Source organism: Leucopleurus acutus (genome assembly GCF_964270905.1).
Source record: "Leucopleurus acutus genome assembly, chromosome: 6".
Lineage (NCBI taxonomy): Eukaryota > Metazoa > Chordata > Mammalia > Artiodactyla > Delphinidae > Leucopleurus > Leucopleurus acutus.
Window position 1 is genome coordinate 96,970,810 of NC_139149.1, and position 26,707 is coordinate 96,997,516.

At 39.5% G+C, this 26,707-nt stretch overlaps 1 protein-coding gene across 7 annotated transcripts in view; it reads right to left on the reverse strand.

Annotated features, from left to right (window-relative positions):
• Nucleotides 1-26,707, reverse strand: part of FN1 (fibronectin 1) — a 69,591-nt gene that overhangs the window by 9,339 nt on the left and 33,545 nt on the right. The window contains exons 21-40 of one of the 7 annotated variants that reach the window (XM_082841873.1): nucleotides 24,575-24,669; nucleotides 22,981-23,149; nucleotides 22,457-22,543; nucleotides 19,932-20,123; nucleotides 18,414-18,686; nucleotides 17,117-17,299; nucleotides 14,891-14,980; nucleotides 12,530-12,799; nucleotides 11,253-11,369; nucleotides 10,417-10,581; nucleotides 9,733-9,888; nucleotides 8,938-9,051; nucleotides 7,843-8,112; nucleotides 6,495-6,682; nucleotides 5,562-5,649; nucleotides 4,530-4,706; nucleotides 3,661-3,750; nucleotides 3,239-3,418; nucleotides 2,019-2,108; nucleotides 591-1,057 (exon numbers count right to left, since the gene is read on the reverse strand). In XM_082841873.1, coding sequence (XP_082697999.1) covers nucleotides 591-1,057; nucleotides 2,019-2,108; nucleotides 3,239-3,418; nucleotides 3,661-3,750; nucleotides 4,530-4,706; nucleotides 5,562-5,649; nucleotides 6,495-6,682; nucleotides 7,843-8,112; nucleotides 8,938-9,051; nucleotides 9,733-9,888; nucleotides 10,417-10,581; nucleotides 11,253-11,369; nucleotides 12,530-12,799; nucleotides 14,891-14,980; nucleotides 17,117-17,299; nucleotides 18,414-18,686; nucleotides 19,932-20,123; nucleotides 22,457-22,543; nucleotides 22,981-23,149; nucleotides 24,575-24,669 — 3,461 coding nt within the window. The remainder of the gene's footprint in view (nucleotides 1-590; nucleotides 1,058-2,018; nucleotides 2,109-3,238; nucleotides 3,419-3,660; nucleotides 3,751-4,529; nucleotides 4,707-5,561; nucleotides 5,650-6,494; nucleotides 6,683-7,842; nucleotides 8,113-8,937; nucleotides 9,052-9,732; nucleotides 9,889-10,416; nucleotides 10,582-11,252; nucleotides 11,370-12,529; nucleotides 12,800-14,890; nucleotides 14,981-17,116; nucleotides 17,300-18,413; nucleotides 18,687-19,931; nucleotides 20,124-22,456; nucleotides 22,544-22,980; nucleotides 23,150-24,574; nucleotides 24,670-26,707) is intronic. The other 6 variants (XM_082841876.1, XM_082841874.1, XM_082841877.1 and 3 more) reach the window with 6 other exon arrangements.

Genomic DNA, 26,707 nt, shown 5'->3' on the forward strand with positions numbered 1-26,707 from the left:
AACCCTTTGCCAAATCCTCAAACTCATGTTTCTAAGCTCATAAATCCCCCACAGTGTAGTCGGTTTTTAAAAGTCTGCCACTTTCTAAAAATAAGAAAACAGTGAACATTGATATCAGCAAGACACATTAAAGCATAGAAGTTTTAGTCAGAGAATCAATCACTTATAGGCACAGCTTCAGCCAAATTCTTTCTCCTTTGACATATTGTAGACAATGGGATTCTTCAAGGACAAACCGTAATGATGGCGTTTTAGCCCTTCCTGGACAAAAGTAAATTCAGGCAGAATCTCTCTCTCTCTCTCTCTCTCTTTTCTAAGATCATTCTTTGTCTATATTACCATGGAACCTCAAATGATCGATAATAATAGAAATGATTTTATTCTCTACTAAACGAAAGCTAATGACACTCTTTGGAACATCCCCTAAAGCACAGCCGTACTGAGATTAAAAAAGAAAATCAGGACTTAAGCAGGCCACCTTTCTAAGAGGTTCTAGAAGTACGCCACTGGACATCAGAGCTCTGGTCACTTCAGTAGCCTAGCTTAGTTTTTTCCCAGGCTGCCCAGAAGTAAAGAGAAACATGAATTACCTGCAAGGGTTCTTCATCAATGCCAACTGGATGACATGAAATGATATACTCAGAGCTTTCCTGGAATGGGGTCCATGAGATTGTTGTCTGAGAGAGAGCTTCTTGTCCTGTAGAAGCATTTGGATTGAGTCCCAGAACGTGAGGGTAGAGATGATGGTCTACGTCTCCCCTGGGGACAGGACCAATTTGGATCTCCTCATTTACATTCGGTGGATACGGTCTTGGCCTATGCCTTACGGGGCTGGCCATTGTGGGCGGTGTGGTTCGCCTAAAACCATGCTCCTCAAAGATCATTTGTTGCCCAAGACTGGGCTGCTGACCAGAAGTGCCAGGAAGCTGAATACCGTTTCCAGTGTCATACCCAGGGTTGGTGATGAAAGGGGTCTTTTGAACTGTGGAGGGAACATCCAGGATCTCTGGTCCATGAAGATTGGGGTGTGGAAGGGTTACCAGTTGGGGAAGCTCATCTAGCCAAGAGAGGTTAGAGCCAAAAAAAGCAAAGCGTGTTAAGCTCCCGGAAGTAGCCTCGGGAGCCGTTATCAGTTCAGGCAACAATGACTATTTTTCAATCAGATCAAAGCTCCTGGAAAATTAGCAGTTCTTAGGTCACAAAACACTTTTTTTCCAGAAAGAAATCTTTATGATTTTTCTCAAAGTTTTCTTTATAGTTTGGAACAAAAAAAGTGTTAGTATGAATTTATCATACACACAAAGCTTTGAACCGCTGAGCCCCATAGAAGCTGCCTCTGCTCAAATTAAGCCTAACGGAACTGAAATATGCAGCCTTTTTTCTCTGTTTCACTTGAGAATCATGTTATGAGGACTAGAATCCAGACTAATTATATCAGCGTCTGAAGTATGAGAATTCCAGAGGTTTGATGCAGTAGTTTTTCACAGTTTGAAATGCTAAGAACAGATTAAAATACACACATAAAATTTATTTAAAAATTCTCCTATCAGCATAAATAAAGCATTTTCTTCAAATTAAACTGAAATTGGATAAAAAAGTAAGACATTATTTAGGTCGAAGTTTTAGAAACCAAATAATAAATAAAGACAAATGAGAAAGATTTTTCCCTCCCCTCCCCCTTCTTATAAAAACATTTTTAACTTCAAAAGAATGTATAGAAGAACAGCAACGATCGCAGCTTGGTTTTTACATTTTAATATCCGGTTTGAAGTTTTTAAAGATGAATCAAAGGCTTTTATATTGACTGGCTAGGAAAAAAATAAAACAGTTCTGCAGATGGTTAGCTTATTCCTGCTATCAAAGAGCACAGCATACATGCTATGCTGTTAGAGGAAAAAAAAAAGTTTCATGAGAAATGCATCGAAACCTGGAGCACTTTTGCCCTGCAAAATGAATCATTCATAATTAGTTTTGTTTTGGCCGTCTCCCTGTTAACCACCGAGGAAGGTGCTCTTTACCTGTCTTTTTCCTCCCGATCAGAGGCTCACTCTTCTGATTGTTCTTGAGGGCAATGACTTGGATTGTGTACTCGATTCCTGGTTCCAGACCTGATGGAAGGACAGATCATCACATTATGTCTGTGGGCTCAGCTAGTCAAATGAAAGTTGATCTCACCAGGAGATACTACTGGGAAGCAAGCTTCCTCTCTCCAGCTGGCCACTGGCCTCTTGAAAGGCAAAACTGACCTCGTTTTGCTTCTGCAAACATTCAAATACTCTGTATACAATAGCCACTTAGCAAATTAATTATCTTCCTGTCAAGTCTGACACCTGAATAAGCACTTTACTTTTCCTGGGTATTCGGTTCACATGGGGTCTCATCTGCCCTTCTGAATTCAAGAAAATCTATCAGCCTTGTACACTGCCAGCGACATACACACTTGGGAGAGATCAGTGCAGACTGTATACATGAATCTACTTAGGCCTAACAAACAGATGGCTCTCAGTGGCAGGATCAATGAAAAAGTTAGACTACAAAAAAGTGCTCTGCGGGAAAGAGTGACCACTCTTTGTGTGGTCCCTGTAGGAAGTATCCAATTCAACGCCTTCCATATCTGATTCTATTTTCCTGTCTCCAAGGTTTCTAAAGAAGCAGTGTCTCCTTCTGGTACCTGTGTGTTCTATAGGATTTTTAAGTCTAGACGATAGCCTACATACACAGTTTACCGTACAATCTCTTGGACAAAAGCAATACCAGAGGCCTGTGATCTCTTATTCCCCATCCCAAGCACTCTCTTCAGTATGGATGACTGGGAAACACTTTGCCTCAAGACCTATCCTGTGAAACCGGATAATGAGGGCCATCGCAGGTGGCACTCTGGCAAATCCTGCAGACTTATCATTCTTTAGGTTGCTGAGTGAGAGAACAGTATCAAAATTTGCTAGTTTGCTTTGAAAAATGTCTTTTTCTAGGAAGAACTGATAGCTGTCTGGCAACCATACAGCAGATAAAAAGATTCTAGCTATGCCATTATGACAGTATTGAAATTATTGCTTTGTTGTGAATTCTGAGATGTATCAAGCTTGACAGCTCCTCCATAGAGAATGCTTTTTGAAGTTGTCAGAAATGGGGCTTCTTGTTCTCATGGTACAGCACCAAAGACACAGTTGGAGTCTGCTAAGCACTTTGTGTGTCCTAGAGAGTAAAGAGGAAAACGGCAGCATGGAAGCAGCCATACCAGTAATAGTAGCTTCTGTGACACCAGGGCGGGGCCGAGGGACCACTTCTCTGGGAGGGGACCCGGGCTTCTCATACTTGATGATGTAACCAGTAATCCTGGCACGAGGTGGCTGCCATGATAACAGCAGAGAGTTGGGTGTGGTGGCCAGGAAATGCAGGTTGGATGGTGCATCAATGGCTAAAAGAAAACAAAGTTACATCTCTTTAAGGAAATGAATAACCAAGAAAATTATTCCCACATTCTTTTCCCAGCCCTTAAAAACAGACTTGAGAGAATCTGAGAGTTCTGTAAACAGTAAAAATGATTCACTGTGATCTGGAATACAAAAGTATCAGCCTCATTTTTGTTGCTCAAGTTCGCGTGACTGATCACACAAACATATAAGTCAGTGGCGTTTCTTCAGTAGAAAGTGTAGTTACCAGTAGAGGCGTCGATGACCACAGGGGAGCTCCGGGCATTGTCATTCAAGGTGTACAAGTGGATCTTGTAGTCAGTGCCGGGTTGTAAACCTGGGATTGGTGAAGAGATGATTTTTATCTGATCTTCATTTACTAGGAAAATTTTCAAACTCATCTGCAATTTTCATGGTTCCTCCTATCATTGCCTGTTTATACAGACCACGGAAGTGGTTCACATTAGAACAATAAATTAGAGCATGGGATGGGTGTTAACTGCTCATGAGAAGGACATCTCAAAAGAAAGGCACAGATGCACAAAAAGACAATGGCTAAAATAAATTTTAAAATCCCAAAATGCTGTTAGAAGTGACTATCTTGGTGATAGGGGTGAGCACCTACTGACTGTGTTTTATCAGATGGTCACTGGTTGGGAACTGGAATCAGAATTTTCAATCTCAAAAAGACCTAAATTGACCCAGATATTGAACATTCTCTGACAACTTTGATCTCTATGAAGTGGTGTCGTTTGCTTTTTCAAATTTAATTCTGCTTTATAATCTACGTGAATGTTAAGAAGTAGACACGATCACTGAGTTTCTTTTGGCTCTCAAACATTATGTATATACATATATATTTTTTTGCCATAAGAGAGGGTTCATTGATGAAAGATCTCTGATGAATGGGACTTATGCCATTCCTCTGGCAAACGTTAGACAAAACCAGGCATTCACAGGACAAAATGTTTTGATCATGGGATGAAAATACGTTGTAAAAAATAGAGCTGGGTTATCATAAAACACTGAAGATAAATTTAATCAGTGTAAGTGGTAGAAAGACTAATAAGCTAATTTATGTTGTGAATGGCAGTTATCAAATGTGAGCTCCCGGACCTGTGATGGTGTAGCTTCTGACATCTGGCTTGATGGTTCTCTGAATCGGAGTCTGGCCGTTGGCTGGGATGGCATCGACTTGGAAGCCGGTGATCGTCTCAGTCTTGGTTCTCCAGCTAATGGTGATGGTGGTCTCGGTAGCATCTGTCACACGGGCCCTTCTTGGAGGGCTGACATCTGCACAGGATGACAGCCAGAGATTAGTGCCTGGCTGGCTCATATAGGTAAGGTTTCGATATTTTAAAACGTTTCTTTATTCTATACAAATACATCAATTTCTACACATGACTAATAATGTATAGATTTTCTCCTGTGGCATCGAGAGAAAAAGCAGACAGTAATTAGGAAACATGAAAATATTCACCTCGTGTACTATTTTTTTTAAGAAATGAAAAGCTTTACAAGTACTGTCAGTGGTTCCCAAGGCTGGCTTTCTATATCTACAAATACCTCAGTGAGTGTTGAAATTATTGTTATTATAATATAAAATATGTGTTAATAATATAAGGAAGGTATATGTATAATAATGTATTGCTAGTATTTTCTCATTCTTATATAGATTCATATTTTTTTCTCAACAGGTGCAACGCCATCCCTATTTCATAGATGAGAAGACTTTGACACTTTACGTGATTTCTGAGAAAGAATAACTGTGGGTTATCGTTATGGCAGAAAACTAGAACCCAGGCCCAGTACTGTCCAACCCTTACTGCACTGTTAGATACAACAGAAGCCAACGCGTCCTCCTCAAACTTAACTCTATGAAAACAAATTCTAACCAGTAGAACATAACTTGGTGTTAGTCTTAGTTTACTGCACCAACTCTAGCACATCACGAAGTGATTGCACGTACGCGCCAGTAGTCCACTTTCTGGAGAGGCACAGGAGGCAACAGTAGTAACTGGGAAAGCAAATCTATTTCCAAACTGGGAATCATTCCATTGTTCACTTAGTGATCTAGAAAGCATTTGCCATTCTTTAATTTTTGTTTATCCAGAACGTTTTTTGACACTAAAAAGTTTGATTACTCACTCTCCAGAGTCGTGACGACTCCCTGAGCTGGTCTGCTTGTCAAAGTGTCCTTTAGAGCGTAGACGCTCACTTCGTATTTAGTGGCCACCTAGAAAGAAGGGCGCAGTGAGCTTTAGCAATGTGATCCTCTGAAGCCCAGGAATTTTCACTCCAGCGTTAGAAAAAATGCAACGGTTAGAAAAGAAAAAGTAAGCTAGCAAAACCCGCAGAACTGTAAGTTCCTATATTAATTTCCTTCCTACACTGACAAGATATTTAATTACATGAATTAAAAAATGCACCTGGGGTTGAGCCCAAGTAAGCCATAACTTACATATTTATGCTAAGCTGATACAAAATGAGGAAAATGGTATTAGCCTGTTTTTCTCTTTGATGATCTGACAGGTGCAAATCATGAATTTTTCTGATCATAGAGAGGCAAAGAGAATAGTCTATCTCTGACCCCTCTTTCTGTAGTTTCTCCTGGAATTGGCCTTATGTTAAGAAGGAGAACAGTTTCCTAGGTTCCTGGCTAGCTTTCTGTATGCACATCTAGAAGGATTAAAAATGACTTAAGGAAGGTAGTATCAGGCTGGGTTGGTAAAAACTGGAGAATATTCCTTGCAAAGGTAACAGGGCTGAGAAAAAGCATAACTAAAGTAGATTTATGCATTCAGCCTATGGATATATAAATTGCCCCCCCTTCACACACAATACAACATTTTAAAATAAACAGAATACACTTAAAGAGCTATGCAACATCCAATGCTGCTCATAAAATTCTGTCCCTGATAGCTTAGGTCAACACAAAGTAATTCTACTTGATACAAAATTATGATAAATTTAATTTGACGGCAGAGGCAAAGAACACAGATTTATTATATTTCCACCACCTTCAACTGTGTAAGAAATGACCTACTTCTTTAGTCCAATGAGAAAAAGGACACTTCTTACCATGAGTCCTGATACAACCACAGATGAGCTATCGGGAGCAAGGTTGATTTCCTTCATTGGTCCGGTCTTCTCCTTAGGGGTCACTCGCACTCGATATCCAGTGAGCTGAACATTGGGTGCCGTCCACTGGGCGGCCAGGCTGGTTGGTGAAACCTGAGTGAACTTCAGGTTGGTTGGTGCAGGAATGGCTGTCAGGATGGTCATTGGTTAGAGGTTATCTTACAGTAAATGGGGAAAATAAAGTGAATTCCGAGAAGTAGATAGGTTGTACTTGTTTGGTTGGGTGGGTACCCTAGTCAAGCAAAGATTCAGTACAAGAAAGGACAAAAGGGGGTGCAAAATGAAGAAAACGTTTGCTGAAAAATATGTGTTTTTTATCCAGCAATGCTCAGAATCACTGGAAGCACTTGGGTAAATGCCAAAACTCTGAGACTTAAGGTGTTAGCAGTTGGTTTTTTTGCTTTCCCTTAATAAATTAAAGTCAAATTGGCTTATTGGCCATTAGGATTGATCTTTCCATTTCTGTGGAAAGATGAGCAGTAGCCCCTTTCTGACAGAAATTATCTTCGTATGGAAAACCATCTCACAGAGTATTTCATCCCTCCAAAGACAGAATTATGATTTTATTCTCTTTGTTTGGACCTCATGGAGGGTATCACTGCTAAATTTGAAGTATTCTCTGTGGTGCAGCAGCAGAAGAAAATTGGCTCACAACAGAAGCAGAAAAGAGAAGCAAAGAGCAATAATATAGATTGTCACCTCCAGGGTTTATGCTGTCACGAGGAGACATCTTTAGCATTCCACTCTGCTTTAGAAATAAAGCATGAGAGTTTAAAGAAGGTGGAAAGCATTTGCCCTATCAACTGTTTCCTATGTGTCTGATTCTCAATCCTTTTAGCAAATTATACACCTAGCACGTTATCTCTAACCAGGAAGGAAGGTCTTACCCACGTGTTCTCAGAATCCTGCTGCTATGAAATGGCCCAGTTTGGGTTCCTTAGGATGCCAAATTTCTTTCCTTTATATACAATGAGCATAAGTAACCACAGAGAGTCAAGGCTTAGGAAATAATCCACAATTTTCATGTTCTCTTCAAATGTCTCGCTTTATAACCTTGTTTGTAAACCAAGCTACTCCAAAATTTCCTTTCATTAGACTTTATGTAAACGTCACCTACATTTTATTGCTTATTACTATTCTTCTTTAAAGAGGGTCTTTCCTAATAGACAGGTGGATTTTGGGGGTACCCACTTGCACGGGAATCGATAGCCTGATAAAGTAGAATGCATTCAGCAGGGCATAAAGCCGCTGCTCCCATGAGCACCCAGCAGTGCAATTAACGATATACCTGTGGACTGGGTTCCAATCAGGGGCTGGCTCTCCATATCATCGTGCAAGGCAACCACACTGACTGTGTACTCAGAACCCGGCCTGAGGCCTTGCAGCTCTGCAGTCTCTTCTTCACCATCAGGTGCAGGGAATAGCTCATGGATTCCATCCTCAGGGCTCGAGTAGGTCACCCTGTACCTGGAAACTTGCCCCTGTGGGCTTTCCCAAGCAATTTTGATGGAATCGACATCCACATCAGTGAATGCCAGTCCTTTAGGGCGATCAATGTCTGTTAGGCAAATTAATGGTAAGAGGTTATGTGAAAAGCAAGTTGCGAAATAAGCATTTTTATAACATGCAAAGCAGTTCTGCAGATACCATTTTTCTTTGATGAATTAAATTCCAATTAACCCACTATTAAATGGAAAATTACTTGATCCTTGCTTAAGGTTTTTTGGTTCAGAAAATATTTAATGTCGCATCACTTATTAAAACATAGGTGTACATGAGATGCGGAGATACCCTGCAAAATGTCCCCAAATGAGGATTTATTTATATTCATTTTAAGATATTCTACCAAGATTTGTTTTTGCAATGTGATGTTAGTCTCACAGACCTGGATTTTTTATACCTTGGAAATGGCAAAGTTGATTTTCAATGTTAGATTCAGATTGTTATATTCTTTCTTTAACTCTCCCCCTCCCTCCCCATTGAATATTGTAATGTATGTATATTTAATATAAATATAATATTTACATTAAACGTTGGTCCAGCCACAGTCTGGTCCAGCCACAAATGCTCGAAACATAATAGTTTCATGAGGCACACTTCAATCAACTTTACCATCCAGTTGTAGAAAAGAAGGTGCTAGCAAAATATTTTGTAGATTTGCTATAGGCTAATAAGATTTTGCTGAGGCGATCTGAGCAGGAGAAATTCAAAGCACAGCAACTAACTATGGTAGTTCCACAACTTCTCTCCCTATATGTTCATTCCTTGGCACTGAGAAGGAAAAATGTTTGCAAAGAGCTCAGCTCAAGATACAAACTAGGTATCCAGACACCTAAGCACAAAATTGGACTTTGAACATGGAAAACAGGCACTGGTTACATACTGGTTACTGCTGTCTGAACCAGAGGCTGACTCTCTCCGTTTCGATTCTGAGCGTAGACACTAACCACGTACTCCACTGTGGGCTGCAAGCCTTCAATTGTCATTTCTGTTTGATCTGCAAAGGGAGTGAAAAGAAAAGGCAGCATCTATGTCATTCACTATGACAACCAAGTGACTTTCAGAGTTCGGTAGTAAATGCGTGGTGGCCTGGAATTTTCATTTGCAGAATTAGCATGAAAATATGGAGGAGTCACACATGGATTTCCTCTTGGACAGACACGTTCATTGCTAATACAAATTACCATATTGGAGTGAAGCCACACTAAAGGATAAGCTCTAAAATTGAATATGATGCCACCAACAATGAATGATGCTGCTCTTGAGAAAACGAAAATTAACTGGACTTTAAAATATTGCCTTAGAATCCTAATTTCACAATTATTTTACATGAAAACAAAACCAAGAGCTAAAAGAATCTTTAAAAGTCAGTTAGGCCCATCTCTGTCTTCTTAGTGTGCATGATAAACAAAACCACAAAGATGAACCTAGTAATTCAAGATGTCCACACCATCAAACACTGCTACACATGTAAAAACAGAAATGTACTCGTCCTGAAAATTCTACCGTGGAGGGAGCTGTTAACAGCCTTGAGCCCCGAATTCACAAACGGGGAAACTCTGACACGTGATACGAAACTGTATAGTACTCAGAGCCAGGTAGTCATTTATTTAAAAGAGCATATTGTGCGGTCCTACTCTGTTTATCCTGATGTATGTGAGGTGCTGGCTATTCTTACCTGGACCTGCAGTCATTGTTTTCGATGGTCCTGGGCCATTTTTAGGAGTAGTGGTCACTCTGTAACCGGTAACAGGGGAACTTGAAGGCAGCCACCTGACACTAATGCTGTTGTCCTGGACATCAGTCACTTGCATCTGGGATGGTTTGTCAATTTCTACAAATAAAAACCAGGAGAAACCAATGAAGCCCCCGTCCATGGGGACAAGACTAGACAAGTCCTCATCTCCAGTTCTGATACAGATAGAATAATCTCTTACTACTATTAATGACCCCCAGGTGTTTCTTTTGCATAAACACAGAGAATTTCGGGAGGTGGTACCTGCATCTTGATACTACTGCCTATTTTCAAGATGGCTGCTTCATTCACAAAGAAACTACATTTCCTGTAGATGTTTGCCTCCTTACCTTATTAGCTCATCTATTCATTCCTTAACAAATATTTACTGAACATCCTCTGTCCCTGTCTCTATTATAGGCTCATGGAATACATCCATCAACAAAACAGACAAAAATCCTTGCCCTTGGGGTGCTTCCTTGTATATCTGGCTCAAAACTCTGTAGCTGTTGCTTCATCTTATTAAAAAAGAAAATCAATTCCACAATGAAGAAAATACTTCGGGAGAACACAGTAAAAGCTATCTGAGTAAATGAGCCTGTGTCATCCCAGAAGACGAGTCAGTACCTGTTCGGTAATCAATGGAAATGGGCTTGCTGCTTGCCGGGCTGTCCCCGCGGCCAGTGACAGCATAAACGGTGATGGTGTAGTCTGCTCCAGGTTTAAGACCACTGATGGTAGCTGTAGACTTGCTCCCAGGCACAGTGAACTCCTGGACAGGGCTACTTCCTCCTGTTTGAAAAGGGATGAATTTAAAGTGTGAGCGGCTGAGAGACACTTAGGGATTGCTGAGTAACTGAATTAACGTATTGAGAGCAGCTTGTAAGTTACATATTTGCTTATTCCCTTTAAAAAAGTGCTATTAAATAGGGCCTGAACAGAAAGGTCTATTTATTTATGCAGGTAGTAAGCCTTGATGAGTGTGTAAAAATTGAGAGAAAATTGCAGTTCATGCTATTTTAACATTCCAGCTTTAACGTGTGGTAGATTAAAATTAGAAGGGGAGAGAAGGTAGTCCTCAACCCAAGTTTGCATACATTGTGGTCTTTTTTCAAGATCTTAATGGAATACATTCATGTTAAATAAAATTTTGAAAATATAGGAAAGGAAAAGGAAGATAAATACAAACCACTTATTATTTCACCACTGATAATACACTTGTGAATTTAAAATCCTTCTTCCTCAGCTCTGTTGTTCCCCTCTAGTATTATACAAACAACTTCTCATCTTGATTTTGCCACCAGTTATGTCGTACATATTTCCCACATACTCTTAGAAAGAAGTCAAGGCTCCAGCGAATGGACCTGTCAAAGCTTCTTTAATTATGTATCCATTGCTGGGCTTTCGTGTTACCCATGACAGAATACTCAATCAGACTGTGAAGTAGCACTTCACTAACGCACCTGTTTCTCCGTAGGTGATCCTGTAATATCTCACTGTAACGGCCGGAGCATCCCAGCTGATCAACAGGCTAGTGGGGGTTGCAGCGATGACTTCCAGGTCCCTTGGAACATCAGAAACTAGAAAAACATGGGAAAGTTTTCACATCCGTAACTTTCAAAGGATGCCCAGATCCACCTTTTGCTCATTTTCCGGGTCACTGCCTTTAGGATTCCTTCATATAATAATGTAAGTACTACTCAAAATTAGCAAAATTAAAAATTATGAACAATGCAAGTAAGGGGTGAAGGAGACAATTCAAATCGTGGTGAGATGATTAGTTCAAGTGTATTAGAGAGTTTTCCCCTCAACTTCTTATTTTAAAGAATTTTAAAACCACGTAAAAGTGATAAAAATTATATAATGGACACCCATACTCCCTTCCCTTAGGGAAGTTGCCACATTTCCTTGTCTCTCTCTATTTTTCTGTTAATCCATTTGAGACTAAAGTACAGATATGATGACACTTCTCCCCTAAGTACTTAAGCATCTATCTTATAAGAACAAGTACACGATTATATTAAAATAATTTTTAAGAGAACTTTGAAACAGAGTGTTTTCTACATTTTGAATAAAACTTCAGTTCTTAGAAATGCATAAGTATCTAACTCCGGTGGGAAATTTCTTGAGATAAAGAAATTATCTTCTTTAATATATTCTCATAACCATGATCTATTTTTTTAAGAGATGATGACTCAGGGACTTCCCTTGTGGTCCAGTGGGTAAGACTGCACTCCCAATGCGGGGGACCCGGTTTCGACCCCTGGTAGGGGAACTAGATCCTGCATGCATGCCGCAACTGAGTCTGCATGCCGCAACTAAAAGATCCCACATGCCGCAATGAAGATCCCATGTGCCACAGCTAAGACCCAGCACAGTCAAAATAAATAAATAAATATTTTTTTTAAAAAAAAGAGAGAGAGGGGCTTCCCTGGTGGCGCAGTGGTTGCGAGTCCGCCTGCCGATGCAGGGGACACGGGTTCGTGCCCCGGTCTGGGAAGATCCCACATGCCGCGGAGCGGCTGGGCCCGTGAGCCATGGCCACTGAGCCTGCGCGTCCGGAGCCTGTGCTCCGCAACGGGAGAGGCCACAACAGTGAGAGGCCCGCGTACCGCAAAAAAAAAAAAAAAAAAAAGAGAGAGAGAGATGATGACTCAGACAACACAAAGCTATGTCAGAGAAGCTATCACCTGCATAGGAAAGTCCTCTGAGTTTCTTTGCAGACCAGAAAACAAGTTACCTGTTGTTTGCTGGCCAACCAAGGAAGGACTTTCCTCTTTGCCATTAAGAGCGACAATGCTGACCACATAATCTGTGCCCGGATTGAGATTGGTGAGTGTGATGGAATTCCGAGAGGGGGGCACTCGATCCTCCCGAGGTCTTCCACTCATGTGCTCAGGATGATGGCGGATCTTGTAGCCGGTGATGGTAGCTCGAGGAGCAATCCAATGGACAGTGAAAGAGTTGGCAGTGATATCAGAAAAGTCAATGCCAGTTGGGGAATCGAGACCTGTTTTTGCCACCCAGGGGAGGAAGAGATAAAAAGGAAAAAAAAGACACCACCAACTTAGGAAGTGAGGAAGAATGTAAGGGAAAGTAACATCCATCCAGTGTTTCCATCCTTTTCCACTAACACAGTGAAGTGCCATGAACCTCAGGTTATGATACACTGATTCTAAGCCACAGATAAATTTCAAAATCATAAACTGATGCTGTTCAAAATGTCCAAAAGCATTCTTTTCTTTTTTCTTTTGCTAAGTAATCCAAGTGATTTCCGCATCACATTTGAAGACAGGTGTGTGAGATATTCTGGGAAATGATATTTTCAAAGGCTTCAGTGTTCAAGTATTCTATTTCTACCTTATAAGCGTACCTCTCAAAGTAAGGCAAGATCTGCCCACTCTCAGGTTAAGTGTTTGGCTCTTAAAGAAGCTTTCTACACTCAAGAGGGAACTGCTGTGTCAACATGGTGGTAAGAATGCCAAACAAAAAACTTTCTAAAATGAAAATAAGACGTCATCCTGGACAAATTACAATGCAAGTAATTCCTCATGAATTGAGAATTTTTAGTGCATTGCAGAAAAATTAACAAAAATTTAGAGTTGATCTCAATTCAAATCACTTAACCTCTCTGGGACTTCCAGCAATTTTCATTTTTGTTATAACATTTACTTACTCTATTCAATAATATACTCAAACAAATTGAGATACCACAGCTTCTTTTTGGAAGCAAGTGGACTATAAGAAATAAATAAATGGCTATATTAAATTACACTTTTTTGAAAGGAAAAAATTAATAGAAGCACTCATATTTAAGAAGGGACATAATATTATGGGATTCTATTCACCTTCTTTTTATAGTAAATGAATATTTCATCAAGTAGAAAAAAGAGATAAACTCGTTGGCTTAGTAAAGAGGGAAAATACTTAGATGACAATGACAGTGTTGGGTCAGCCATTAGACAGATCTGCCTAATGAGAAGGGATTTCACCACCTGTCAATAATAGAGATTATGAGACATTATTCTTGGGAGATTTTTTTAAAAGGATAGACAACAAAGTTTCTGGACTAATTTCAGTCCTCCCTGGAAGCAGAGAGTATAATCTTAGCGATTGGAAGTCAGTGTAATAGTTGAATAAGGTGTCTTAATTTCTTTTAATCTATCAATACTTTTTTAATTGAAGCATAGTTGATTTACAATGTTGTGTTAATTTCTGCTGTACAGCAAAGTGACTCAGTTATACATATACATACATTCTCTTTTTTTATATTCTTTTCCATTATGGTTTTTCATAGGTTATTGAATATTCCCTGTGCTATACGTAGGACCTTGTTGTTCATCCATCCTATATGTAATAGTTTGCATCTGCTAATCCCAAACTCCCAGTCCTTTCCTCCCCACCCTCCTCCCCCCATGGCAACCACAAATCTGTTCTCTATGTCTGTTAAGTCTGTTTTTGTTTCGTAGATATGTTCATGTGTCATATTTTAGATTCCACATATGTAATATCATATGGTATTTGTCTTTCTTTTTCTGAGTTACTTCACTTAGTATGATAATCTCTAGGTCCATCCATGTTGCTGCAAATGGCATTATTTTGTTCTTTTTTATGGCTGAGTAGTGTCCAGTGTGTGTGTGTGTGTGCGTGTGTGTGTGTGTGTGTGTGTGTATACACACACACACACACACACACACGCGCGCGCGCGCCACATCTTCTTTATCCATTCATCTGCTGATGCACTTTTAGGTTGTTTCCATGTCTTGGATATTGTGAACAGTGCTGCTATGAGCATAGGAGTGCTCGTATCTTTTTGAATTACAGTTTTGACTGGATATATGCCCAGGAGTGGGATTTCTGGATCATATGGTAATTCTATTGTTAGTTTTCTGAGGAACCTCCATACTGTTTTCCACAGTGGCTGCACCAACTACATTCCCATAAGATGTCTTACTTTTTAAGACCAGTGATCAAAGGTAATGACGAGGCGACAAGCACGCCCACAAAAATGGAGATGTATTTTCAGGAGTAGCACGGAATTTTGCTCTTTAAAATTGGTAGGTGAAAGCTACTCAATAAGCATATTGCCCACATGACTCACCAGTTTTCTGTCTTCCTCTAAGAGGTACGCTCTCATGCTGCTCGTAAACACTGGAGACACTGACTAAATACTCTGTTCCAGGCAGGAGATCTGAAGAGGCAAGTTGGAATTATTTTTAAAATGTGCTTGAAAGAATGAAAGACCAAAGCACCCTTAGGACTATTTCAACGGATAAAATATCCAAGAGTCCTGTCTTAGAGCCTATTTATACCTAAGTGAGTGTTGCTGCCTGCAGAGGGGCTGTCAGTAGGTGATGAGGAAGGGTCACCTTGCCCTGTAGCATCTCTAAGCCCTGCCCCCAGCTCCACCTGTGTGGGTATGACTCAGCTGCAACCGAAATAAGATGGAGTTGCTGCAGCACAGTAATATTTTTATCATTCACTTAACGGCACGTTTGTTGAGGGCATGTGATAATGACTGTGGCACTGTGAATATCATTTACCTCTCACAATCACCCTAGCAGGTAGTTTGCTACCTTTTTTTTTTTTCTTTTTTAGTTTGCTACTTTTTAAAGCTGCTTTATTGCCAAACAATAAACTGAAAATATTTACAGTGTCTAATTTGACAGATTTTGACAAATGTATATGCTTGTGAAACCATCACCACATTCAAGATAATGAACATATCTATTACCTCCAAAAGTTTGGTTTACAATTATCCCCAGTTCCTAATGACAAAACTAAGGCACAGAGAAGTTATTTTTTCGATATATTTGCCCAAGATCACACAGGAGTTGAGCCCTAAGCCAAGACCAGTGGTCTTAACAATTACCCCTTACTGGAAAAGGGTCATACTGATCGGGAGTGATGGGTTCTGTCCTATTCAGGTAAGAACAGAATACTTAAGAGTTGAATATATATATTCCTGGGTCTCCTCTTCTCTCATTCTGAGGTACCAGAAAAGGTACAGAGTAAGGTTTCTAACCATTGAACTCCTACTCAAAAGACCCCCATTCCCCTCTACACCACCTCCCCTTCTGCACAGGCCCCTGAAGCACCAGACTAGGAGATGGGATGCTTGGACTCCCCTTTCCTCCTTCCTGCTTGGCCAGGGACAATTTACTTAGCCACTGGAGACCTCCGTTGCTTCATCTGTAAAACAAGATAATAATGGCTTCTCTGGGGGAGGGGGGGGAAATGGCTACCTTGACATCTAGAATAGAATCTAGAATAAGATCTTAGAGCATGTGAATAACATGCGACAGGTCTATGGCTAAGGTGGGGCAGACAGAGGTCCTGAAGCAGAGCCTTGTGTATTGGGTAATGCTGTAACTACTGATTCCAGAATGCTCCAGAACAGAATCATAGCCCCACTGATAGGCAGACATGAGGATTTCTCGCCCTCAGCCACAGAATTGGAAACCAAGACTATGGTCGTGCTGAGCTGCCTTTCTTTGTATTTCACTCTCTAAAATACGTTTGAAAGATAGAGGATGTTTTCAGACCATCATCTGGTAATGTACCTAAATGTGAACTGTTTTTCCCTTATGTAGAAGCTTTTGCTTTTTGTTCTTATGTGTGTATTTTACTATTACAGTGAAAATAATGAGAAGCAACATGTGAAACAGAACCGTGTTGCAGCCTCCTTTTATTTTCTTTAATAAAAAATATCAATTTCAAAGGGTAGAAACTAGAAACAATTTCCATAAATTGTTGTTGTTTATTTTAGTTTCAGTTATTTTCTAAGTCCTCAGCCTTTAGAGAAATCCTACTAACAGATTCTTTTTGAAGTACAAATTACACTTCTGGCTCTTTCTTCAAATTAGAATCCAGATGTACCCTGAGTGACCAGTCACTGTTTCTAAGTCTTCAAATGCCAAATAGATTACCTGCTGACACTTAAATGAGAATAAGACAGATACCGTGACACTAGTTTCAATCCTCATTTTTTGTCTCATTAAACACTAAGATTTAGGCATATAATTTCTTTGGGCCCACATTTATTTTTATGTGCTTATTTGGAAGCAGAACTTGTTTGAAGTCTTTGAACTTCACTGTTGGGGTTTTTCCACTCTGATTTTTAAAAAGTTGTAGATATCAAAGATATATTAAAATAACAACAAACATGACATCTTTCAAAATTTATAGAGCTGCACGTTAGATTTGGAGTCTAGCCTGTAGTTCTTTTGTAGCTGTCTTAATCTTTCTCGCTCCTACCTGAGGACACAGAATCTCTTCCTTCTGTGCTAGCTTAGTATTTATTGAACAAATATACTTGACCGCTTACTTGTTAAGAACACTGCATTGTCTGAAGGAGAAACTGACAATTCTGCAACATCCTCCTCATTTTTCACAGGCGAGTAGCGCACCAGTAAGTTGGTCAATTCAATGGATGGAGGTGGGGCCCAGGTGACACGCATCGTGTCGGGACCAACATTGGTAAATCGCAGGTCAGTGGGAGGAGGGACAGCTGGTTTCAAATAAGAAGGAAGACTAAGTTAATGTCACTTAAAAATTAAAGCTAACAAGAATAGCTGGAAAGGTAAAACCAGTATTTCATGCATAAAGGAAACGAGTCATCATCATGCAAATAGTCTAATCTAAATCATAGTGAACTACCGTTAAAAATAAAACACTACACCCAGTACTGTTAGGCCCCTTTAACCTTTCTGCCATCAATATATTTTAAAGGGTCAATTCAATTCACTTTCAAATACATAAAATCCATGTACATGATTAATACAACTGATGATTATTTAATCCCAGGCTGAAGAGGCTTAGCTTGCTACACAGCAAAGAGAAACATAGCAATACTTTCCAAAGATACACATGCACACAGACAAAAACACAAGAGGGTCTTAAATTTCCCTCTGACAGGAATGACTACAGCTACTGCCATAGCTACAATTCCATTCAGTGAATTCTACTTACAAGTGAAAGGGGTTCATGCAAATTGGTTCTCAGCATGTTTCTTACCATGCAGGGCAGAGAACCTTTATAATGTTGCATGCTGGTCCCCAGACTGTGGTTAAAGAGGAGTTTCTTTACCTCACCATGGCAATGAAATCTAGAATGTTCCAAAGTCTCTTTTTCTCCTACTGCAAAAAAAACCTCCTTCCACTCTACCCTAAATTTCAATCGTTTTTTAGACAGTCACAAAGAAGGAACATGGTAGAGTTTATCAAATAATAGAAAGAAGGGCCTAATGTTACATTTTGGAAGTACATTTCTTCTTATTAAATGGTGCTCATGATACAATTTGGTATTAATGTTAGATTTTTAAAAAATAATTCTAGGTCGGCAAATTCAATTAACTTTTTCCATTTTGTATTTGATAGATCAGATATCTATCTCTGGCTTTACACATCTTCACGGTTTAAATGAAAATGTACTTAAGACTATTGTATATATCTTCATCCAATCAGTTTGGCATATGCATTCCACTCCTTACCAATCGATCCACCCTCTCTTACTCTTTGGCAAATTGCTGGCTTTTCCCTTGAAACATCCACATTTAACCAGAGTGTCTGGTGGCAGCATGCAACACCATCCATGTCTCAAAAACAGAAGTTTTCAAAATTCACCGGTTTGTTGTGTCAGTGTAGTAGGGGCACTCTCTCCGCCATTAATGAGAGTGATAACGCTGATGTCATAGTCAATGCCAGGCTCCAGCCCTGTAACTGTGTAGTATCCTACTGAGGAGTCCACAAAATCTTCAAAAATAGGGATACCTTCTCCTGCCGCAACTACTGTGATGCGGTACCCAATAATGGTGGAAGAGTTTAGCGGGGTCCACCTCAGGCCGATGCTTGAATCGGTTATATCAACAAAGCTTAGGTCAGTGAGCTGGGGCACCTCTATTGAGTTACAAAGCAAAGGAGGGCAAAGGAAAACAGAGGCAAAAAAGAGGAAAAAATAAAGCAGTGTACATCAGGTTACTAGTGGTAAAACTGATAGTGTTAAAGCAATGATGGTAATATGCAGTCTGCTCCATATTATCTGAAAAGACTTTTTAAGCACCATGAATCGTTTCCCTGGGAGAATAAAACAGGTTACAATATTACTTCAGGGATTTTTGTTTGTTTTTTGAAAATCCCCCAAACAGTAAAATTTAAATCTCTCAGGTTCTAAAAATTATAGTCCTGTTTAGGATGTCGAAACCATTCTTAGAACCTAGACATAATACCTGTAGTATCAGCAAAGTTTAAAAAAAATCCAAAACTATTTTAGTAGGAAAATAAAACTTTCATGAAGAGGGTTAAAAAAAATTGATTGATGAGTTTTTCTTTTTTTTCCCAGTAGAAAAACTCATGACAACATCACGGTCATAATGCTAATGCATTATGAATGTATGGTATAAAATGTGCCACTCCAAAGCACATTCAGGGGAAAGACAGGCCTGAGTCCAAGGCTACTGTTAATCTTTTATTCATTTCATAATCAAAATTATTTAAGAAGCATTAGTAAAAGCATTCCACCAAATAATGCAAAGAACACAATCTGTCCAATGCTTTCATCTGTCACGATTCAATTTTGGACAAACAACAAACCTATCCCTAAATAGGTCTTTTCAATGTTGTCATTCAATCCACAAGAAAGAACACCCTAAAGGTGTGGCCTTTCTTTTTTTTTTTTTCAATTTTAAAAAAAGAATTTGAAACGGCACGATGAAGAAATGAATGTGTCAACCAAGAGCTATTTCAGTGCTCACATACGGAGACTGTAAGATCAGGCACAAATGTACGGATGGGATGCATTTACCATATTACTTTTCGCCTGTCAGTACTGAGTACAGACACATGACATCATTTTAGTAATAGTTCCATGTGAGCGGACAGTACAGAGTTAATGCCATGGTTGCCACTCCATTGCATACCCATCGAGACAAAGAGCATCCCAGTGAAGCAGAGAGTCAAGCAGTGTTAACAGCAAGCATTTGTCCAAATAGTTGCCTTGACTTCATGGTTCTAGAGAGTGTGGTTCGGAGGTCAGAATTAAATCCCAAACATATTTGACACATTCAACCAACTGAGGATTAAGATGCCAATCCCCACTCTTACTGAAACTGCCACTCTGAGGATAATAGCTTATTTTTCCATTACCTGGCATGATGGTATCAGAGATAGGGACACTTTCCTTGTCATCTTTGACAGTGTAAACACTGACATTGTACTCCAGGCCAGGACTCAGGTTTTCAAAAGTGCAGGAACTCTGATCGGCATGGACCACTTCTTCCAAAGAATAGCCCTGCTGGCCATTTGTAGGGGTGGTGGTAATTCTATAGCCAGTAATGTCTGGAAAACAGAAGGAGGAAGTTACTGCCCAGAACATTTGTGACCCAGAGCCTATTAAACTCAACTCCAACGATGTACCCTCGAAAGGGAATGGGGAGAGGACTCAGCATTTATGTATTGAAGACTCTACCTATTGTCTTTCGGGGCTTACAACAACCCTTTGAGGGAGGTATTAATATCCTCAGTTTAAGAAAATCTTGGAAAGGGGAAATGATTACCAAAAGCTTTTCTGTCTCTAAATTCCATGGTCCTTCTACCACTCTACCCTGTTTTTCTTAATGGATCATTTATTTGCAGGACAGCTGAAGACTATTCTATTTTACCTGCTGGGATGGAATGGCTCTCACCCTTAGGCACATTCCCCAAAGTGGGCTTTCCTAATTTCCAAGGTCTAAACCTATGGGATTTACAGGAAGGAAATAGGAAAGGAGAAAAAGTAAAAAGCAAAAGCGGCTCTACTTATCCTGGAAAAAGTATATTAACTGTTGAAGACTTCAGGAATCATAGAAGTGGGGCAGCGAGAGGGTTGAGGGGAGGAGAGAGACATTCAAATTAAAATAGTGATGAACTGAAATCCACGGGGAAAGACTAAAAGTAAAGCAAGGAAGTATATTTAAGTTAAACTTACTAAAGGGAGAGAAAATGATGGTACATTTTATAATTAGGAATAGGGTGGCCACTGAAGTGGTCTATACAAGGAAATCCAAGTGGATGGGAAATCAATGTTTGGGTCATTACACTGGCTAGTGACCATTCAGATGGACAGGCTAAGCCATCCATTAAGACTAAATATTAATGATCTAGCTTCTGACAGGCATGAAACTTGCCAACCTAAAAGTTTCAAATTTAGAGTGATTCAGCTGGAAATAGTGTAGTTTTGGCTTAAATGATGTTTCCACAGATAATGAAACCTTCACTAAAGTCACTTTACTTCAGAGGGGAATTAAAAAGGATATTTTAAGCTAGCTTTATTGCGTGTGACTGCACATATTGATCTGACTTATAAATAAATTGCCTTAGCTGTGTGCCCAAGCAAAGGGAAGAACTGTTTAAAAGATTAGAGTACAAATAGAAAGAGTGAAATAATAAACTAAATATAGCCATTAATGAAAAAGCATAGGAGTTATAGGTACCATCAACATTAGTTGGCATTTCTGTTTTTGTTTAATTTTGAAATTTGTTTAATTTAGAATTTCCTCAGTAATGAGTATCCTGATATCTCAATAGTGATTCCCCCAATATACCCCATATTAAATATTTTAGTTTACACTTCTCATTGAAAGAGACTTTCACATGGACTTGGCAAAGGTCAGGAATGCCTAAAATTTCGCTTTCCATTGCCCTGGTACATCATGGTACTTGAATATCGCCATAGGTATCTTTACACGTTTTAGGATACTGTAAATAATTTTTTTTTTAATATGTGTGAACGAGTTTAGACAGAAGCTGTGTTTTTTGTTTGTTTGTTTTTTTGCGGTACGCGGGTCTCTCACTGTTGTGGCCTCTCCCGTCGTGGAGCACAGGCTCTGGACGCACAGGCTCAGCAGCCATGGCTCACGGGCCCAGCCGCTCCGCGGCACGTGGGACCATCCAGGACCGGGGCACGATCCCTTGTCCCCTGCATTGACAGGCAGACTCTCAACCACTGCGCCACCAGGGAAGCCCTAGACAGAAGCTTTATGTAAAGCTTTAAAAACAGTCATGGAATGCCAGTTAGCCAAATTTCTCATTATTGAGTATAAGTAAAACAAACTAACAATTAAAAATCCAAATACTTGAAGTCTGGTGTAAGAGTGAGTCTGAGCACTTAACTTACAATCCCAGTTCTGTAACATTTAAAATTTGAGACTATGGGTAAGTCGATTTTTTTCTGAGTCTCCGTTTTTTCACTCTGTAAAATGGAGGTCATTTCTACCCTGAGATTTTTGTGGTGCAACTCATGATAAAATATTTGTGAAATATCTAAGTTTATTGAGTAATATACTTAGAATCTATGATAACCCACAAATGGAAAATTAGGAAGTATAACTTCAGCCATTTGTTTGGCGGTTTGGAATGCCACTGAGCAGAAAGGACTGACTGCTCAGAATGCTTTTCCTCAGCCCTCATGATTCCCTATAGCTCAATAAGGGTCTACCTTGCTCTCTTTCCTGTAATTTAAATAAACATGCAGTAAAACACCCTATATGTCACTCTATGATGTATGCCTGTATTTTTTTATGGAAAGCTAGGTACTTATAATTTTGACCCTTTCTCTGAGGGGAACACAGTTTCTAAACTTTGTCTTGGGAAGGCATTGCATATACTTGCCCTATGATACATCCCAGGCTTACCTGGGGTGGAACTCCTCTCCCAGGAGACAGTAAGCACGCCAGTGTCGGGGTTTGTTTCCAGGTGCAAGTTCTTTGGTGGAGACAGTGCTATGCAGAAAAAATTTTTTTAAATTAAAAGTTAAAGCTAGCACAAAGCACTTGAGCTGTGGAATACCTCTCTCTCTTTCCTCCCTCCCTTCCACAATCAGTAAAAATAAAGAAGTTATTTATTTAAGTCCATGCTGGACAGCAATTCTCTGAGAGAATTTTTTTTTTACAATTTTTAATTTTGCAACACTACTGAAATTTTTTTCTGTCTTGCCAGTTCATAAACATTTTTGACATGGAAAGAACACTTCCGATGCCATAGACTATATGACATGAATTGAACTTGCTACTCCAAACTTAGAAGTAGCTAATAATACAAGTAGGGATGAAATTTTTCCCTTGGGTCATTGTCATAAGTAAAAAGTGATATTGCTATCAGCTACTTTAAAAAAGTGGAACAATTTAAAAAACAAAAAGAGGCAAAGAACTCCTCTTACGTGTCACCACTTTCTTCACAATTGGTGTATCTCTCTCTTGCCCGTCTTTCAGGACTGAAATGGTGTAAATGTATTCCACGCCTGGAGTCAGGCCAGACACAACGATGCTTCCTGACTCTGAGGTCACTTCTCGTGGTGCTTCCCCTCCCTGGCTTGGTCGTACACCCAGCTAGGAAAAAAAAAGCAAAATAAACACCAAGGACAAATATTTCCAGAGTTGGGTTACTGCTGAGAGATTGTGGTTATGCTTTGCATAATGTGGACTCCTCAGGAACTGCACTCTGCTTGTAGTTGGGAATGAGTTGGGACCTTACTTTAGCTCTATTAAATAATGTAGCTGGAAATTCCCTGGAACTGGGGGCGGTGGGGGAGGGTGCCACTTAGGGGAAGTATCTTCCAAAACTAAGTTAAGGTAGCTTGTAATGGAAGGTTCCAGAGACACATCATTACATACTGTTTTGCTTGATAAATAATCTCCTGGTACAAACCAGAAGTACACAAGCGCTTTGGGCCACATGCCGTTCATTTCTTAATTTCTTTTTGCTGGAAGAAATCCTCTAGTTCTCTCTTTAATGAGTTATTAGCATTCAACTTAAATGTACCAGTCCCTGTAACATTTTGTACTTCAAAAACACTCCTTTTAAAGAAGGACAGCTTCAACTGCAGGCTGATATGTTACAAAAGAAGAATTAAGATGAATGTGCCCTTAATTTTCAATCCTTTCAGTATGTTATTTGAAAAGCCTAGGCAATATCGTGTCATCAGTGTTCAGCTCTAGAGACATCCTTAGTACTTTATAAGGCTCCTGAAAGTCAAAATGACACTATCAGGGAAATTTAAAAGGTATATTGACAATCTTCAAAAAGGGTTTCTTTATATTTAAGTAGCATAATCATCAATATGCCATTTGCGTATTTCGAAAAAGAAATGATCTTTGGTATATTTTTTTAAACAAACAATCATGGGTATTTAGTCTTGATTTTCAATTATAATAAATATTTCTCTCTCCACACTCTAAATGCCAAAAAAAGGAATTCTTTTAAACACATTCATTTGTATTCATCACTTCCCTAATACCATTACTTTAAAGAACATGTATCCAGATATCTATAGGGAAGACCTTAATCTTAATGTCTATTAAGAGATTCACCTAAGGGGCTTTGAACAAGTTGAGATGAAACTGATTGGATAAAAATGTGATTGTTGAGTGACACTGAGTTTAATTGGTCTCCTTAAATTGGTTTTTGTGAACTTGCTGATACCTATTTAGAACAACACAACAAGAGCAGTTTCCCTATATATCTTTAAATCTAACTCCCTGGGAGAAAGGATAGAGAAAACAACGTAACAACTAACAGTTCCATACTAATGTTTTCCTCTTTGCAAAGCACTTTCACTGCCTCAGTCCATCTTTCCAGCAGTTCAGGGAAGCAGAAGTATTGTGATGCCCTGACAAAGTGGTCAGAGAGGTATGAACAGAAACAGGACGAAACCCAAGTCTCCTGACTCCTGAGCATCCTGTTTCAACTACATCCAGAAACACGAGGGCAACCCAGGGCTGGATTACAAGGGATTAGGAACATCTGCAATTTACCTTAAAACCAATCCTTGGAGCAGGTGTCCATGTAATCACAATGGTGGTTTCAGTCACTTCTGTGTGGTAAGGTGGGATGGAGCCCAGAGGCTGCACTGTGAAATGGAATCAAAGCATGTGTTCAAGCCTTAGAATCACAGAGAATGCAGATAACAACATTTTTTTTTTTAAATCTTTGGCCGCACCTTGCGGCATGTGGGATCTTAGTTCCCCAACCAGAGATCGAACCCGCAACCCCTGCAGTGGAAGTGTGGAGTCTTAACCACTGGACCGCCAGGGAAGTCCCGATAACAAATATTTTTATCGAGAACCTCAGTTTTAGTCAGCTAATGCATCCAGAACGTGACATATGTGAAAATTTGGAGTAGGTCAATGCCTCTCAACCTTTCATGTGCCTCACAAATCATCTGAGACCTGGCTAACATGCAGATTCTGATTCTGTAGGTCCACATGGGGCTAGGTAGTTTGCATTTCTGTTACGCCAGTGTTGTCAGTCTGGGAATCACATTTAAGTAACAAGGAGCTGGATGACCACAGAGGACCCTTTCAACTCCTTGGATTCTGAAATTTGTGTCTTTTCATCATGTTTGGGATTTGAGTTTGATGACAATAACTTTCCCTATATCATCAGTATAGAATCCCATATAAAAAGTAAACCTGGTCATCACAAACTGATTATCACTCCGCTTCTTAACCATTATTTTGAGAACAATGGTTAAATTATAGATGATTATCTAAAAATAGCTATATGCTGAATCACTCCATAATGATGGCCAATTGTTTTTGGTTGCAGAAAGAGATGCCATGTGAAAGGTAAATGAAATCTGCCACCATGGATGCACTTATAAATTCTAAAGATACTTTCCTTAAATATGTGATTATTCACTCAGAATAATCACACTGCAGAAATTTAGTATTCTGCCACTGGAATTAGGAATTATAATAAAAGTTTATTTCGAATCTCCTAGCATCCTGACATCACTGCTATTTCTTAGTGAAAATAATACTTTAAAAAAAACAAGAGGGACTTCCCTGGTGGTGCAGTAGTTAAAAATCTGCCTGCCAATGCAGGGCACAGGGGTTGGAGCTCTGGTCTGTGAAGATCCCACATGCCGCAGAGCAACCAAGCCTGTGCGCCACAACTACTGAGCCCGTGCGCCTAGAGCCCCTGCTCCGCAACAAGAGAAGCCACCACAATGAGAAGCCCACACACCTCAACGAAGAGTAGCCCCTGCTCGTTGTGACTAGAGAAAGCCCACGTGCAGCAATGAAGACCCAACGCAGCCAAAAATAAATAAATAAATTAATTAATAAAAAAAAATTAATTAAAAAAAGAACAAGAAAAAGAGGAAGAAAAAGAGTATGTGTACATAAATCTGAAATAGATATTTTCAACAATCTTACAAATCTTTTCATAAATTTAGAATCTCTAAAATATAATTGGCAGAACAACTAAATCTTGTAATAAGCATTTCAATAACTGGCTGCTATGGGAAAGGTGAGGTCTCAGAAGGCAAGACATTTGTGTCTGGTGAGTCAAATTCAGGGCTTTCAAGCATGTGGATGGCCTTGGTCACATGTTTAGTGCCTTCATAATTCCTTCCTCTTTACGTCTCAACCAAATTTTTGTGCCCACTGGGGACAAAACACTAGTAAACGCATTTATACTAAATTATGAATGGCTGGTGAGACAAAGACTTATCTTCCAGACTTAGACAAATGAACATTAGGAGTCTTTAAGCCTACTCTGAGAAAGAGAAAAATAAATCTCGTATATTAACACATATATGTGGAATCTAGAAAAATGGTACAGATGACCCGGTTTGCAAGGCAGAAATAGAGACACAGACACAGAGAACAAACATGTGGACGCCAAGGGGGGAAAGAAGGGGGTGGGATGAATTGGGAGATTGGGATTGACATATACATGCTAATATGTATAAAATAGATAACTAATGAGAACCTGCTGTACAGCACGGAGAACTCTACTGCACTTCGCTGTAAAGTAGAAACTAACACAACATTGTAAAACAACTATACCCCAATAAAAAAAATAAAAATAAAACATTTTAAAAAAAAGTCTTTAAGTAGTACTCCATTACTACTCGGCTCCAGTCATGGGAAAATTCAGGC